The sequence below is a fragment of the Myotis brandtii genome, unplaced genomic scaffold, assembly GCF_000412655.1.
Source record: "Myotis brandtii unplaced genomic scaffold, ASM41265v1 scaffold280, whole genome shotgun sequence".
Classification (NCBI taxonomy): Eukaryota; Metazoa; Chordata; class Mammalia; order Chiroptera; family Vespertilionidae; genus Myotis; species Myotis brandtii.
This window is the reverse complement of record NW_005360677.1, coordinates 1,456,648-1,473,180: the sequence shown is the minus strand read 5'-3', so window position 1 is coordinate 1,473,180 and position 16,533 is coordinate 1,456,648. Positions and strand designations below refer to the sequence as shown.

Below are 16,533 nucleotides of genomic sequence, written 5' to 3'. Positions count from 1 at the left end.
TGTAACAATTCACTAGCTTGTGATATGGGGTGTTTGTATTAGGGGCACCCTTCTCTGCATCCTCAAGGGCACGTCCTCAGGCCCTGCCCATTCTGATGGTTGCCTGCCTGAGGCCTGCTGCTTCCTCCAGGCAGCTGGTGGGGAGCCGGACCTGGGCCCAGGTGCCTCCGAATGCACCTGCCCTCCTTCCCCCAGCAGAGCTCCCGGAGGCAGTCATCAGGGCGCTTTTACTCTACACCCCTGCATGGTTCGGCGACACACTGCAGGCGTTTGTATTTGTTCAATAAAACCAAACTGAACTCTATGATGAACTTTTCCCCGGGATTACAAGTTCTTCCAAAGAAAATGCAGGAAATTTAAATTTTTTTTTAAACCTCAAAACCACTAACAACTTTAACAAAACACATTTGAGTTTTTCTTGTTACTGCTGCACCTTCATTACACGGATATTTAAGAATTAACATGGGGTCGGAACATTTTTTTTTTAAACACAGTTGTGAGAAATGCTTTGTCATTGCTGATGGTGTCTGGACACATCACAACGTACTCTAACCGACCCATTAGCCACTCCACTGAATAAAATGTCTTAAAATGTGAGTCCATAAGTGCCCTAAAGAAGCTATAATTATATTAATACACAGAAATTTACTTTCTTATAGTTATCAATGAGGACTCGGAACCTGGTCTGAATCTCTGCTGCTCAGTTTTCTCCCGGCACCTGAGCACCAGCCACAAATCCGAGAGTGTTTCCCTGGTAACGCATTCAGTCCCCGTCTCTCCCCGCCCCTCCCCTTCTCTTCTCGCGAGAAGAGAGAACCCGTTCTTCCGGTAACGTAGACCTGTAAGCAGGTCTCTTTCGCCTGACCGTTGGCTCCGCGCATGTGCAGTAGTGTTGGCGCGAGTCAGCGGCTTCCGGCCAGAGATCATGGTGCGTTTTCGGGGTCATTTTTTGTGCTTCCTGGACGCAAATCCACGCGGGCCGTGGGAATTCAGGGCCCGCGCATCTGCCGCGGGCTTAGCCAAAGTGGGGGTGTGGCCCGGTGGCCCGCCACCCTTAGAGGAACGGAGGAAAGGCGATAGGGGTTGCCGAAGTTCGGACTGGGAGAGCCGGGAGGGAAGCCGGTTGGCCTGGGGAGTTGGGACTCCGGCTGGGTGGCGGGAAGGGCACTGCTCTGTGCGCAGGGATGCGACTCCATGTAACTGGAACAAATCTTACACTTGTCCGCGAGAGATGAGGTCCAGCAAAACAAAGAAAACGCAAATTCCAATGTAGACCAAGGCCGAATGCATACTCCTCCCCACGCGCCCTCAGCTCCCTCACATGAACACTGGCCCGTCTAAAAGTTAAAAAGCAAACTGAGATCTCGGTTTATCCGCCTGAGTGCAGAGTGAAGAGCATGGGCAGCGAATGGCCGCTGCGGAAGACTTTATTTAGGATGCTTTTAAAGCCTTACCGCGCAAAGGGGGTAGTGTCTCCCGAAACTTTGTATTGGAGTTTCCTAAATTAGCCCTTGGGCTAGTCCTTGTGACATATTTCAAAAACACAGTATAGAGCGATTGCAGACATGACCACCAACGCATAAATTACAAGCTAAGACATTTTTATCTGTTGAAGCATGAAGCTGTTTTCTTAAGTGACCAGCCACTTCTTTGTTGATGACAGTACAGCGCTAATGAGGTTATAATTCAGGGTTCCCTTTTCATATCCGGATACTAAACTTGTAAAACATGTTGGAAAGACATTTTAAACATGAGGGAAAGTATGTGCAACTTTTACTTGCTGTTATGAAGGACACGAGTGTGATTTCTTAAATGGAGTCGTTTCTTTTTTATTAATTCTGGTGCTTTTTTTGTTTTTGAATAGATGCAAGGGGAGTCTAACCCTAGTGCTTCCCTTATTGACAGAACCATCAAGATGAGAAAAGAAACAGAAGCTAGGAAAGTAGTTTTAGCCTGGGGACTCCTAAATGTGTCTATGGCTGGAATGATATATACTGAAATGTAAGTTAATCAGGAAAAAAAAATTTTTAAGAGGCCAATGGTTGGCTCCACAGGTTTTTTTTTGTTTTTATTTTGGTGTGTTTTGTATTTTAAAGACATTGAAAAGCCTTTCTAATTTTTCCAGGACTGGAAAATTGATTAGTTCATATTATAATGTGACATACTGGCCTCTCTGGTATATTGGTAAGTCATTAATTTTCACTGTGATTTAGAGTTACTGTCAATGAAAAACTGCACTCGAGTTTACCTCAACTTAGTATCTATGCCTTCATTCAACAAATATTTGAGTGCCTACTATGTTCCAAAAACTGAATGCAGCAGGAAGGGAACAAAGTCCCTGCCCTCATGGAAGGGACATTCCAGGAGAGGAGACAATCGCATTAAACAATACAATTCTAGAGAATAATGAGGTCTGTGAAGAAAAATAGTTTGGGGCAGTGAGATCTGTATTTGTTACTCTCCCTGAAATGCCTTCCCTACTTCTCTAATTTCTCACCTTTCAAAACCAATCAGATTTCTACAACATTGATGCCTTCCTCAGTCTCCTCGTTTCTTCATCTCCCTGTGCTCTTCAGTAGCCTTTGGGTATAGAGTCCTATGGCCATTGAAGGAAATTCCATCGTCTAATGTACACATTAGTCTAAAGTCTGTGACACAAGTAGTGTGGAAAATGGAAGAGCAAGAGTTTTGGAATCTCCATACCTGAGTTAGAATCAACAATTAGCTGTGTGCTCTTGCAAAATCACTTTATTTCTCTAAACTGTTGGTTGATCTTTAAAATAAAGATGAAAATGTTTATTGTACTAGTTTTAAGGATTAGTGATACTATTTTGAAACTTAGTAGTAAGTACCCTACACATAATAGACATTAAGTGGTAACTGATAGGAAAAAGAAGTTTTCCATTTTGTTAATTGGCTAAAGTGTAAAGAGTTCTGTTTCCCCTTGTTTTCAATTTTGTTAATTTGCTAAAGTATAAAGAGTTCTGTTTCCCCTTTTAAATGTTTCACACACACACCCTTTAAAAAAAAAATAAATGAATTGTTGTTTTCTTACAGAGCTTGCCCTTGCATCTCTCTTCAGCCTAAATGCTTTGTTTGACTTTTGGAGATATTTCAAATATACTGTGGCACCAACAAGTCTGGTTGTTAGCCCTGGACAGCAAACACTTTTAGGGTTAAAAACAGCTGGTAAGTGTTTGCATCTTTTGCAAAGATGGGGGAAAGGTTGGCAATAACTCTTTCTCAGTTTAATTTTCCCTTTTTCTAGACTCAGCTGGAAGGGTCTTAGGCCATCTGGTTCAACTATATTAAGCAGGTCTATAATAAATTGTCTTAAGACCAGTGACTATTATTCCTGTTTGTATAGATTAAATGAAATTAGCAATCAATAGCCTCCTGAAAGTTTGTTCTGTTTAATTATAATTAAAATTAAATTACTAATGCTTGCTGCATTGAAGCTAATTTCTTATTTTGAACTCTGGAAATGGTAAACAACTAATTTGTGTCTTTTGGTAATAATACTTTATGTAATTTAACAACCAAGTTCTCTTTTACTTTCCTTTTTGTTTTGTTTTTTTTTGAAGAAAAAGATTCAGTTCATTAAATCTGTTTTCATAGAAATGTTATGTATATACACACACATTTTATTTATTTGCCATTTATTTATGTTTCTTCTAGTTGTACAGACTACTCCTCCACATGACCTGGCAGCAACCCAAATTCCTCCCTCTCCACCTTCTTCAATTCAGGGTCAGAGTGTGTTGAGTTACAGCCCATCTCGTTCACCCAGTACCAGTCCCAAGTTCACCACCAGCTGTATAACTGGATACAGCCCTCAGCTACAAGGTCTGTCGTCAGGGGGCAGTGGTTCTTATAGCCCAGGAATGACCTACTCACCCATCAGTGGTTATAATAAGGTAAGGACTCTTTTCTCTTGGCCAGTCAAGTTATTTTAGAATTTGGAGGTACCTATACAATCTATTGAGTTGAAATTCCTCATTTCATCAATGAAGAAATGGAGGAACAGTGGGTAATGGAGTTGCCCAAATTGCCCATTTAAGAGCCAATAATAGACCCAGATTTTAGTTAGAAGTTTTTGTTTTTAAAAATATATATATTGTTATTGACTTTTAGGGAGAGGGGGAGGGCAAGGGAGAGAGAAGAGAGAAACACCAATGTGCGAGCATATCGATTGAGCCCGAAACCTGGCATGAGCCCTGACCAGGAATCAAACCACTAACATTTGGTGCATGGGAGGCCACTCCAACCAACTGAGCCACCCAGTCAGGGCTATAAAGGATATTATAGGAAAATGTTTGGTTAAATTTAAATAAAACAGGGACATAAAAATAAAAATGGATAGTATTGTCATTTATGTGAAAAAAATACATTAACATAGCTATATACATGTAAAGATTTGAAAGTACATAAAATGTGAAAAGGGATTATATTATCTCTGGGTGGCAAAGTTCTAAGTGTGACTTTTTTTTTTTCATACTTCTTAGTTGTGTTAAAACATGCATATATTACTTTAAAAAAATAGGCTTTATATTTAGAGCAGTTTTAGGTTCCTAGAAAAATTGAGTGAAAGGTGCAGAGATTTCCCATATGCCCCCTGCACACAGGCACAGCCTTCCCAACTGTCAACATCAGGCGCAAGAGTGGTACAGTTGTTACAATTGAAGAACCGACACTGACACATCATTCTCACCCAGAGTCCATGGCTCACATTAGGGTCCATTCTTGATGGTACACATTCTGTGGGTTTGGTCAAATATACAAGGATGTGTATCCACCATTATGGTATACAAAGTATTTCTACTGCCTTAAAAATCCTCATGCTGCCCTAACCGGTTTGGCTCAGTGGATAGAGCGTCGGCCTGCGGACTGAAGGGTCCCAGGTTTGATTCCCGTCAAGGGCATGTACCTTGGTTGCGGGCACATCCCCAGTAGGGAGTGTGCAGGAGGCAGCTGAATCCATGTTTCTCTCTCATTGATGTTTCTAACTCTCTATCCCTCTCCCTTTCTCTCTGTAAAAAATCAATAAAATATATATTTTTAAAAATCCTCATGCTCCATGCCCCTCCCCATTCAGTGTCAGGATTCAGTGTCAGCCCTGAACCTTCCTTTCTGTAAGTTGAGGGCGAGGGGTATCATATCAGCAGCAGTCATCAACCCACCAATGGGATCTACTGAGTGATGAATGGATCGCTGTTTAAATGCTAAGAGTCACTGGCCTGACCAAACCACAGCATGGCCACAGGGTTCCTGTAGAGATGGCCCTCAGTTTCCACCTTTCCCCAAAACGTTTGCCTCTTGCCTGATGGGGGAGGAGGATTCTCAAGACCCCTGACTGGAGCCCATTGAGCTCTCTCCCTGCCTGTGTAAATAGGTGCCATGAAGTGGGGCTGGGGACCAAGAGCTGTTACTGCCATTTAGAAATACTTGCCTTGCATAGATCCAGCCTTAATGTTTTTCTGATATCCTAGTGATAGCAGACCCTGCACAAAGTGTTATCAGAGTTAATACTGTGAGGAGACAAAATAATGAAAATAGTTTTACCAAAGAAAATGAACCATCACGTAATGTTTGCATTTTATCATTGATTTGAGTGCATCTTTAGAAAACTGAATGTAACAAAAACCCAGGACATTTTTGGAAATTGTATGCTCTCTAGCAACTTTGTGTGAATTTTTATACAGGCACTGTTTTATGAGTTATAAAATGTTTAAAAATAGAAAAAAAAATCCACATGTTCCACTTATTCATCCTTCCCCCAACCCCTGACAACAGCTGATCTTTTTATTGTCTCCGTAGTTTTTTTTTTGTTTGTTTTTTTGAATCCTCACCTGAGGATATTTTTCCATTGATTTTTAGAGAGAGTGGAAGAGAGCAGGAACGGCAGAGAGAAATATCAGTGTGAGAGAAACACATCGATTGGTTGCCTCCCGCACGAGCCCCGACCAGGGCCTGGGTTAGGGAGGAACCTAACTAGAATCAAACCCCAGACCCTTCGATCCTTAGGCCAGTGCTGTATCCACTGAGCCAAACCGGCTAGGGCTGTCTCCATAATTTTGCCTTTTTCAGAATACCATATAGTTGTCATTGTACTGTATGTAACCTTCTCAGATTAGCTTCTTTCACTTAATATGCATTTAGCTTCCTTTATGTTTTTTCATAGCTCCTTTTAGTGCTGAATAATATCCCATTGTCCAGATGTGCCACAGTTTGTCTATTTACCTACTAAAGTAGGTTGCTTCCAAGTTTTGGCAGTTATGAATAAAACTATATAAACATCTGTGTGCAGGTTTTTGTGTGGACATAAGCTTTCAACTCCTTTGGGTAAATACCTGTGAGCACGATTGCTAGATGTATGGTAAGAGTATGTTTAGTTTTGTAAGAAACCATCAGGCTGTCTTCCAAAGTGGCTGTACCATTTTGCATTCCCACCAGCAATGAACGAGAGTTCCTATTGCTTCATATCCGGGTCAGCATGGTGGTGTCAGTGGTCTGGATTTTATTATTGGTGTATTACTTTTTGAAAGTCAAAAGCCAAAACAAAAGTAAATTTCAATTAAGTAAAATAAAGGTTATTTTTATTTTGTATAGTTGGCAAGTCATAGTCCCTCTCCTTCTTCGTACCCTACCACTGTCGGACCCGTGGAGGGCAGTGGATTGCGATCTCGCTACCGTTCTTCACCCACTGTCTATAACTCCCCTACTGACAAACACGACTACATGACAGACCTACGAACTTTGGATACTTTTCTTAGAAGTGAAGAAGAGAAACAGCATAGAGTTAAGCTGGGTATGTACATATATTTTTAGACCTAACATATATATGGTGTCACTTTACATTATCCTTAACCTATTATTTCCGTTACTTGGATTATCTGTACATAAATGTTAAGTCTTTTTAACTTACATACCTTCTGTAGCTTAGGAGAGAAATACATTTTGTTTTTATATTTTATGCAGTTAGAGTTAAGTTCCAAATTTAAGAAGTAAAATAAAGCTGAACTAACTGAGAAATCTTGAACCTTTCATCTACATTAAGATTGAAAGCTTTTTTATATAATGTAAGTTATAATTTCTATTTAAAAGTTAAGACTATCAAATTTTTTTGAAGTGGCCGGTACAGCAAAGCTCAGTGAAGTGATAGTTGTCTCCTTTGGGAAGGTTGGTGTGGCCTGGAACGATGAAGGACATAGCAGGGATTTACGCTGAAAGTGCTGCTGTTTTTCAAAACATTTTAAACTTATCTTTAATTTACCTTGGGAAACAATGTTAGAAAATGTTAATCTATTTGTGGTGGATTTGATTATTACAAAGTCAATTATTTGACACCAGATTAGGTTATTGAGCAGAGTAATGATTTTTCCCCCTCAGGAACTTTCACAGAAAGCACATTAGGTGCTAAAGCATGGCCACAATGAGGAAGCCAGTTATTGGACCATGGCTCTTTGTGTCACTTTAAATCTCTCCATTGATTTTTAATATAATTTGGCCTGGAATTGCCACAAATGTCAGAGAAACAAATCAATATTATCTTGTTATTTGTCAATGCGTGCTATTTCTTTTAAATTTTGAAATATTTCAAGAACACTGAAAACTATAGGATATAGTTCAAAGAACAATCTATTAACCCTCTACATATCCTTGTCATAGCCAGAGCTTTTCTGACTTCCGTTTTTATTTCTTCTTTGGCATAAAGGAGTTGTTTGGAAATATTGTTATTATTGATTAGTGTTGCTTTTAATTTCCAAATATATGAAATGAAAGGCTTGGTTATCTTTTTTCTATTCTCTAAGTTGATTGTGCTATGGTTAGAGATTCTGATCTGTACCCTATTGATTTTTTGGTATTTTTTTCAGACTTGCTTTTAGGCCTGCTGTGTGATGACTTTTTATAAATGGTTCTTATTATATTGAAAAAAATGCATAGTCTCAAATATCGGACCCCATATTTATTTATTTAGTAAGCTTTTTGGTGGTGTTCTTAAGTTCTTTATTAATTTTTGTCTGCTTGATCGATTAGTCACGAAGGAACTGTGTTAAAAATTGTCACTGATTGTCTTCCAGTAAATATCTCCTCGTAATTGTGTCAAATTTGCTAAGTGTCTATGAGACTGTGTTAAGTGCATGTAAATTCAGAATCGTTAATATCTTTCTGGCCAATTACTCCTTTTATCACTTAGGCTTTTTGCCTTCAAGAATATTTTGTCTGACATTAACACAGCTGTACTGTTTTCATTTGGTTAGCATTTGCTGGGTACATCTATGTTTATCCCTATACTTTTAACACTTCTGTGCCCATAGATTTTAGTTAAGTATTTTGTACAAATTAATTTGTAAATAATAAGTATTTGGTGCGGGGGGAGCTACTTTGAGACTATACAAATATCCTCTTTCTCATTAAATTTGACTTACTAGTTTTAACATCCTTTTGAGATTCTTTTCAAAATTAATTATTACTATGTTTGTTGTCGTGGCTTTCTAATTCTGTCATTCTTTTAACATTTATACCTTATTTGTTTAAACTTTTTTGTGATATATACGTAAGATTTATCATTTTAACCATTTTTTAATTGAATTTATTAGGGGTGACATTGGTTAATAAAACTATATAGGTTACAGCCCTGGCCCAGTGGCTCAATTGATTGGAGCATCGCATATACAAAAGATGATGAGTTCAATCTCCAGTCAGCACATATGGGAGGTAGCAGATCAGTGTCTCTCTCTCTCTGTCTCTCTCTCTCTCTTTTCCTCTCGCACTAAAAAAATAAAATCATTGGGTAAGGCTTAAAAAAAATTACATAGGTTTCAGGTGTACAATTTAATACATCAACTGTATATTGTATTGTGTATTCATCACCCCAAGTCTCCTTCCATCATCACATTTTGACCATTTTTAAGTGTATAAATCAGTGGTATTAAGTACATTCACATTGTTGGGCAACCACCTTTCATATTTATTTATTGGCATTGTACTCTAAGATGGACCTTTTTCTTCTTCTCAATTATGTCATTTATTTTAATGGTTATATTGTCTCAGATTTGGCTAGTGGGCCTCTGACTTCAGTGTTCTTTAGACATGACATTATTCATTCTTGAGCACTTTTTTTTTAACTTTTGCGGACCACAAGATATTTCAGACTCCTTTTGTATTTTTCCTACTACCTGGCTCTGGAGTCATTCTGTTTCTTTAAGAGGCCGTAGTTGCTTTTAGTGAAAAATAATATTTAGAAATTAGTATCTGGGTATTGGATATGCCATGTTAATGGGGTGTCATTACTCTAGGTCCTCTCAGCAGACAGCTAGGAAATATATCTATAATAGAGGCCCGATGTATGAAATTCATGCGGGGGGGGGGGGGGGTGCCCTCAGCCTGCACCCCCTTGCAGTTCGGGACCTCTCACTCCTAACTGCCCGTCTGCTCGCTCCTTACCGCTTGGCTCACCACTGTGCTCGCCAGCCGTGAGCCCAGCTTCTGGTTGAGCAGCGCTCCCCAGTGGGAACACATTGACCACCAGGGGCAGCTCCTGCGTTAACCTTTTCCCCCCTGGTGGTCAGTGCATGTCATAGCAACCGGTTATTCTGGTTGTTCCACCATAACGGTTGCTGGACTTTTATTATATAGGTATATACATGCACATACACATCTATATGTATTTCTACATCTATCCATCTATATTAATCCATCAGTTGATTCAATAACATGGGTTTGAATGGCATGTGTCCACTAACAAGTGTTTCGTTTTGTTTTTTCAGTAAATATGTACAGTTCTGTAAATACATGTTCTCTTATGATTTTCTTTCTTTTTTAAATATTTTTATTGATTTCAGAGAGGGAGAGAAAGAGGGAGAGATAGAAACATCAATGATGAGAGAGAATTACTGATTGGCTGCTTCCTGCACGCCCCCTACTGGGGATCGAGCCTGCAACCCAAGCATGTGCCCTTGAACAGAATTGAACCCGGGACCCTTCAGTCCACAGGCCGATGCACTATCCACTGAGCTAAACCAGCTAGGGCTCTTAATGATTTTCTTAATAGCATTTTCTTTTCTCTAGTTTACTTTATTGTAAGAATACAGTACATAATACATATAACACACAGAATATGTGTTAATGGACTGTTTATGTTATGGGTAAAGCTTCTGGTCAACAGGAGACTATTAGTAGTTAAGTTTTGGCAGAGTCAAAAGTTATACATAGATTTTTGACTGGAAGGGTGGGTTAGGTTCCCCTAACCCCCGCATTGTTCAAGGGTCAACTGTATTAAAAACCTTGAGTTCATACTAATACTTCCAATTCCAATCCAGCCATGCTGGGTTTATTCTAGCCTCTTCTCCCTTTCTGTATTTGTAACTTCTTTCTCCAGTAGTGAGAAACCAGGCCCTCATGTACTCTTTCTCACATACCCACTTTTTTGCTAAAGAGCCACTTCATCCCTAAATAGTTCACATGCATCTCCTGAGAACAAGGACATTTTCCTTTCTATCTTAAGTATTTTCAATATGATCATCATACTTAAGATACTACCATTATTCATGTTCACATTTCCTACACAGTAATGACCTTTGTAGCCGCCCCCCTTTTACTAATCTAATTAAGGTTCACGTATTGCATTTAGTTGTCATGCTTCTGTCTTCTTTAATCTAGAAAACTTAAGGTTTTTTGCATCTTTTATGACATTTACATTTTGAAGAGGTTAGGCTAGTTGTATTGCACAATTGGATTTATGTGATCATTTTCTCATTAGAATCAGTTTAAATATTTTTTGTCAAGAATACAACTTAGGTGGTGATGTGTTCCTTTTAGTGTATGACATCAGGAGACACATGATATCTTCTTGTTCCTTTATTGATAATGTTAAATTGGATCATTGGCCAAGGTGATGCAACCTGATTTCTCCATAATATCTTTTCCCTTTTGTAATTTATAAATAATCTGTAGTGTGATTCTTTGAGACTGTGAATATACGGTACTGTTCCCCGTACAGCCTTTCAACAAGTGATTTTAGCTAGCATCCATTGATGGTCCTTTCCCAATAAGTTAATATAGTGGTAATTTCACAATGTAAGCCTGCTAATACTTTTCATTTCTTCTACATTTAGTCGTTTAGCATTCTTCTGTAAAGAACTTTCTGTTTACCCCACAGTTTGTTCATTTTAGCCAGTTGGGACTCATGGTTGGTTCTTTCTTTAGCAATGTCTAAACTGCTTTTTAATTAACTAATTGAGTTTTTTAATTCGTATTTTTTCATTTTTCAGTTTTATTTGGCTTTCTTTCAAATATGCCTGGTTTATTTTAGAGTATCTTGTTTTGTTTCTGTCTTCAATTCCTCTTCCTATCTCAATCACTTAAACATACTTTAACAAAGCCTCTGTCTAATAGTTCAGTTATCTGACGTTCGTGGAGGTGAAATACTACCATTTTTTTATCTTATGGATTCATGCTTTGAGCTTTTTTCCTTGTGATTCATCTGGTTTTTCTTTTGTGTTTTTGGTAGGCTCATCTTCAGTAGAGTTTTATCTGTGCTTTTTCTATCCTGGGTGGGCTGGATATAAGCCTTGTTTTCTCTGAGAAGTTTGTATATGACTCTGCCAGGTCCCTAAGGAATATCATTAACTTTGAACTAACTTAAGTAATGTCTAGGCTTAAAAGATTAATCTCCCAACAGCCTAAGACACATAAGCTTCCTTGTTATCTCTTGGTAACCAGTGGTCAGATTATTTTCTTATCCACCGAGAATGTGGCCTTTGAGGTTCCTGGCCCTATGCCAGGTGCAAGGGATGTAGGTTGGAGAAAGGTCTCTATCCAACTCTCTACATCTTTATTTCCTACATCTTTATTTCCTACATCTTCATTTCCAGTTCCCATTTGGCCACTGAAATCCAAGCCGATAGGTGTCCTAAAACCTACAAAATTCTTCAGAGCAGCCACAGCATCAGCTTACACACAGGCCACTCTGATTTTCAATTCTCTCTTCATTTCTAGCCACTGGCTATTCCTCTTAACTTTTTTGCAAGCTCCATTACCCATTGAAATAAAGTGTTTTATTTTAATAAATATTTATATATATATATACTAGGGGCCCAGTGCACAAATTTGTGCACCTTGAAAGGAACTGTGGGCTGTGAGGCTGCAGTGGGCACAGGGGCGGGTCTCAGCCCATCCTCCACGCCCCCACCCAGCCCCTCCCACTATGCCTCCGTGTCTGCCAGCAGCTCCACTCCTGCCGCCGCCACTGCTCCCACACGCTGACAGTGCTGGCCCCACTTGCACCCACTGACAGTGCGGAACTATTGGGGCTGGCACCAGCAGCGGGTGCGAGCCAGGGCTCCGGCACTGGTGCCAGCTGCGAGTGCGAGCAGGGCCAGTGACAGGAGTGGGTGCAAGAGGTGGCTGCCTGCCCTGATCACCGCTCAGGAGCAGGAGGAAGTGAAGAAAGCCCTGAGGGGCAATCGGGGCAGGCTGCCGCCGCTCACACTTACTAACAGCGTGGAGCGATCAGGGCCAGTGGGCGCAAGCATCGGGCAGGACCACAGCGCATAGGAGCAAAGAATTTTCAGTAACTTGCCCTGATGACAGTGACCAGTGCCCTGCCTTGGTCTGGCGCCCCCTCTCATCTGCTCCACCATCTTGCATCGGCCAACACCTGCCATGTTCTGCGCATGCCCCCTGGTGGTCAACACACATCATAGCAACCGGTTGTTCGGTTGTTCCGCCGTTCGGTCTATTTGCTTATTAGGGTTTTTATATATATAGATAGTCATTCCTCTTAGAAATTCTGCTAAGATTAAAAAAAAACATTTCTATTTGTGATTGTTGTGTGTGGGTATGAAGTATCAATTGGTATCCTATCTAATAATAGACAAACAGGGTAATTGACCATACCTTCGCTACGCCTCCCATTGGCTAATCAGCTCAATATGCAAATTAACCGCCAACAAAAATGGCGGTTATGCCCTAGCCGGTTTGGCTCATTGGATAGAGCGTCAGCCTGGGGACTGAAGAGTCCCGGGTTTGATTCCAGTCAAGGGCATGTACCTTGGTTGTAGGCACATCCCCAGTAGGGGGTGTGCAGGAGGCAGCTGATCGATGCTTCTCTCTCATCGATGTTTCTAACTCTCTATCCCTCTCCCTTCCTCTCTGTAAAATATCAATAAAATATATTTTAAAAAAATGGCGGTTAATTTGCATACAGTGCGAAGCGGCAGAGCGAAGACTGAAGGCAGCTCCGGCCGGAGCAGCCAGGGCTTAAAGGTGGCTCCGGCCGGAGCGAAGGCCTGGGTCCTGGGTGCTGGAGGAAAACCGGTGCTGGCAGCTAGGGGGAGGGAAGGCCTGTTGCAACAGGCCTCTAGTTTTTTATATTAGTTAAACTCTGAAAAAATAAGCCCTTTATAAGTATATAATTATCTTTCAAAACTTGCTGTTTATTCAAATACTGTGCTAAGTGCTAGGGGAAAAAAATACTCTCTGCCCTCCAGAAGCTCACATTCTATTTGGAAAGAGTTAAACTATGGCCCAGTGTTGCCTGGTTGGTTGGAGTGTTGGTCCCACACACTGGAGGGTCTTGGGTTCGATTCCTGGTCAGGGCATGTGCCCAGTTTTCAGGTTTGATCACTGGTTGGGGCGTGTGCGGGAGGCAACCAATCTGTGTTTCACTGTCATGTGGATGTCTCTCTCTCTCTCTCTCTCTCTCTCTCTCTCCCTCTCTCTTTCTCTCTCTCTCTCGCTCTCCCTCCCGCTTCCTTCCTCTCTCTCTCTAAAATCAATTTTTTTTAAAAAACATGTCCTCAGGTAAGGTTTTAAAAAAGAAAGATAATTGACTTTAATGTGATAATTACTCCCATAATTATAGGATTAAGTCCCTAAATATAACTTTTTACATTTCCTAGAAGTAAATTATTCAGAAGTGTGATCAGCAGTCTCTTTTATTTCAACACAGGAATTACAACAGGATATGAGTAAACACAGTATAGTGCAGGGAAGAGTGAGTTTAGTTGCTAGCCCAAAGAGTAGTTTATTAATAGGAGGCTGTAGTTATCCCATTCAGAAAGATTTAAGCAAGGAACTTCCTTAGCCTATTTATTTCCTGAATAAATCTCTCTTTTATTTCTCGTTGAATCATTTGAAAGTCTTAGAGAGTGAAACAAGCTTAATTTTACAACCAAACAAACCACTTTCCACACTTACGATTATGGCTCTTAAATTAATACTGTTCCGAAATGTCCTTGTTAACTTTTAGCATAAGTAGTTCATGTTCTCTAAAGAAAATATAATGTTAGGGAGGAGAAAAAAGAGAAGCGCCTTGAGGCTCTGTCTTCCTTGGTTGCCCTTGCCTCTGTGCCTAGGTACCCTGTGCTCACATACTAACTCTAGATGTCAAAATGCCTACTACACACTGATTCTCTTTAAATTCATCATTGTAGGGAGCCCAGATTCTACCTCGCCTTCCACCAGTCCTACTTTCTGGAACTACAATCGTTCTATGGGAGATTATGTACAAACTCTAAAGAAGTTTCAATATCAGCTTGCCTGTAGGTCCCAGGCTCCATGTGCTAACAAAGATGAAGCCGATCTCGGTTCTAAACAAGCTGCAGAGGAGGTAAATGAAAATAAAAATGACTTAATATTTATGATTTACAGATTATTAGAAAGTCATCTTTTTTACTTCTGGAACTCTTTTTGTCCCTGTAACCTCCACTTTTACTGGCGGATAACATAAATTTGGCACATTAAAGAGTGGAAAGTCTCCTATCTAAATCTGTACCTAAAATGGAATAATACTGCATGTTTTACTCTTTATAACACATAGTTGACCTTAGTATCCTGCCTAAAACATTTTTCTGCATTCATTTATAAAAAGGTATCTCAAGTATCAATTTCTATTTAACATAAACAGAACTCTTGTTTTTAAAATATATTTAGGTTAGAACAATTGACAGTCTAACTTCATCAGTTTAATACCAAATACAGGATTTTTACTTTGTTCTTAAAAAGCAAGAAGAATGTTTTTTAATCATACCGACATTAGGAATTTCAAAGATATGTCTGCATGAATAGCAACAAATGCATAATAAAAAATATTACATATTAGATCATTATTGACATGTATGAAGTTTTTTCCCCCAAAGTATTCCAAATATTTTTGAGGTTGAGGAAAAGAATAACTGATTTCTGGCAAGATTTTTTTCCTCACTGATTGTTCATTTTAAACGTTTTTAATAGGTTTGGGCAAGAGTGACTATGAATAGACAACTTCTTGACCATATGGATTCATGGACAGCTAAGTTCAGAAATGTAAGTTTGACATTACTCTTTGGACGTTATTAGTGCCTCTTAATATACAAAGTATGTTATTAGAATATCAATTAGAGATCTTAATTATTAATTAGATATCAGAAATTGTAAAAGTGCAATATGGATGGAACATATATAAGGATAAACATGACATTTACCTTATGGAGTCCATTTTTTTTGTGTGTGTGTCCATTTTTAAGGGATTTTTCCCCCTCTATGTTTAGTAAATCAGTGTCTTTTGAATAGATAAAGGAACAATATGACCTTCTTCCCTTTTCCAACATCTCAATTTTATTTTTCAAAGAGCTTTTTTGTCAGAGCCTATTGTGTGTCTAGAAATGTGTGGGAAACAAAATGAGGTTCTTGCGGGAGGCTCGGTTGGTTGGAGCGTTGTCCTGTATACCAAAAAGATTTCAAGTTCAATTCCCAGTCAGATCACATGCCTGGGTTGCAGGCTTGATCTCCAGTGGGGAGCATGTGGGAGGCAGCTGATTGATGAATACATATCAGTTTCTTTGATTTTTTTTTTTAAAGAAGAACCCTCTCTGTTTTTGGCCTGGAGGTTGGGAAGGCCAATTCTTCCATGTACAGAGTGCGTTAATTCCTTTGTTTCCACCCCTGCCTCTCTTTCTCGCCCTCTGTAGTGCCTGTATGTCCCAGGTTCTGCTGGGCACATTGGCCCCTCCTCCACTGCAGGTGTCCACGTAGATTCTGTAGAGGCCACCACTTCTTCCCCTGTTTCATATTGCAACAGTTATTCATCTGCAGCTACTCATTTCTAGAAATACCTTGAAATCACTTGCACTCCTTTTGCATTCTTTTATTGTAATTTAAATAGGGTATCAAGAGGGAGTGATAAAAAACAGCAGCCTATTTTCTTGAACCAGAAGTCTGGATGGGTTTTTTTTTTTTTTAAATATATTTTTATTGATTTCAGAAAGGAAGGGAAAGGGAGAGAGAAATAGAAACATCAGTGACAGAATCATCAATTGGCTGCCTCCTGTACCCCCTGCAGACTTGTGCCCTGACTGGAATCGAACCCTGGACCCTTCAGTCCCACTGAGCTAAACCAGCTAGGGCTGGATGACTTTTTAAAAATAAAATTTTTTCCCTGTCATATACACAATGGAATACTATGCTGCTGTAAAAAAGAAGGAATACTTACCATTTGCAACAGCATGGATGGAACTGGAGAGCATTATGCTAAGTGAAATAAGCCAGTCA

General features: G+C 39.7%; 1 protein-coding gene across 4 annotated transcripts in view; it reads left to right on the top strand.

The window, feature by feature from the left end:
* The first annotated feature begins 871 nt into the window (after window positions 1–871).
* Window positions 872–16,533, top strand: part of TMEM209 (transmembrane protein 209) — a 32,109-nt gene continuing 16,447 nt past the window's right edge. For 3 of the 4 annotated variants that reach the window (XR_001362617.1, XM_014541857.1, XM_014541859.1), the window contains exons 1-8: window positions 872–928; window positions 1,865–2,001; window positions 2,126–2,184; window positions 3,058–3,189; window positions 3,679–3,917; window positions 6,610–6,808; window positions 14,439–14,614; window positions 15,238–15,309. Coding sequence is in view for 3 of the 4 variants with exons in the window: in XM_014541857.1 (XP_014397343.1) it covers window positions 926–928; window positions 1,865–2,001; window positions 2,126–2,184; window positions 3,058–3,189; window positions 3,679–3,917; window positions 6,610–6,808; window positions 14,439–14,614; window positions 15,238–15,309 (1,017 nt within the window). In the remaining variant the exon portion in view is untranslated. The remainder of the gene's footprint in view (window positions 929–1,864; window positions 2,002–2,125; window positions 2,185–3,057; window positions 3,190–3,678; window positions 3,918–6,609; window positions 6,809–14,438; window positions 14,615–15,237; window positions 15,310–16,533) is intronic. The other variant, XM_014541858.1, reaches the window with a different exon arrangement.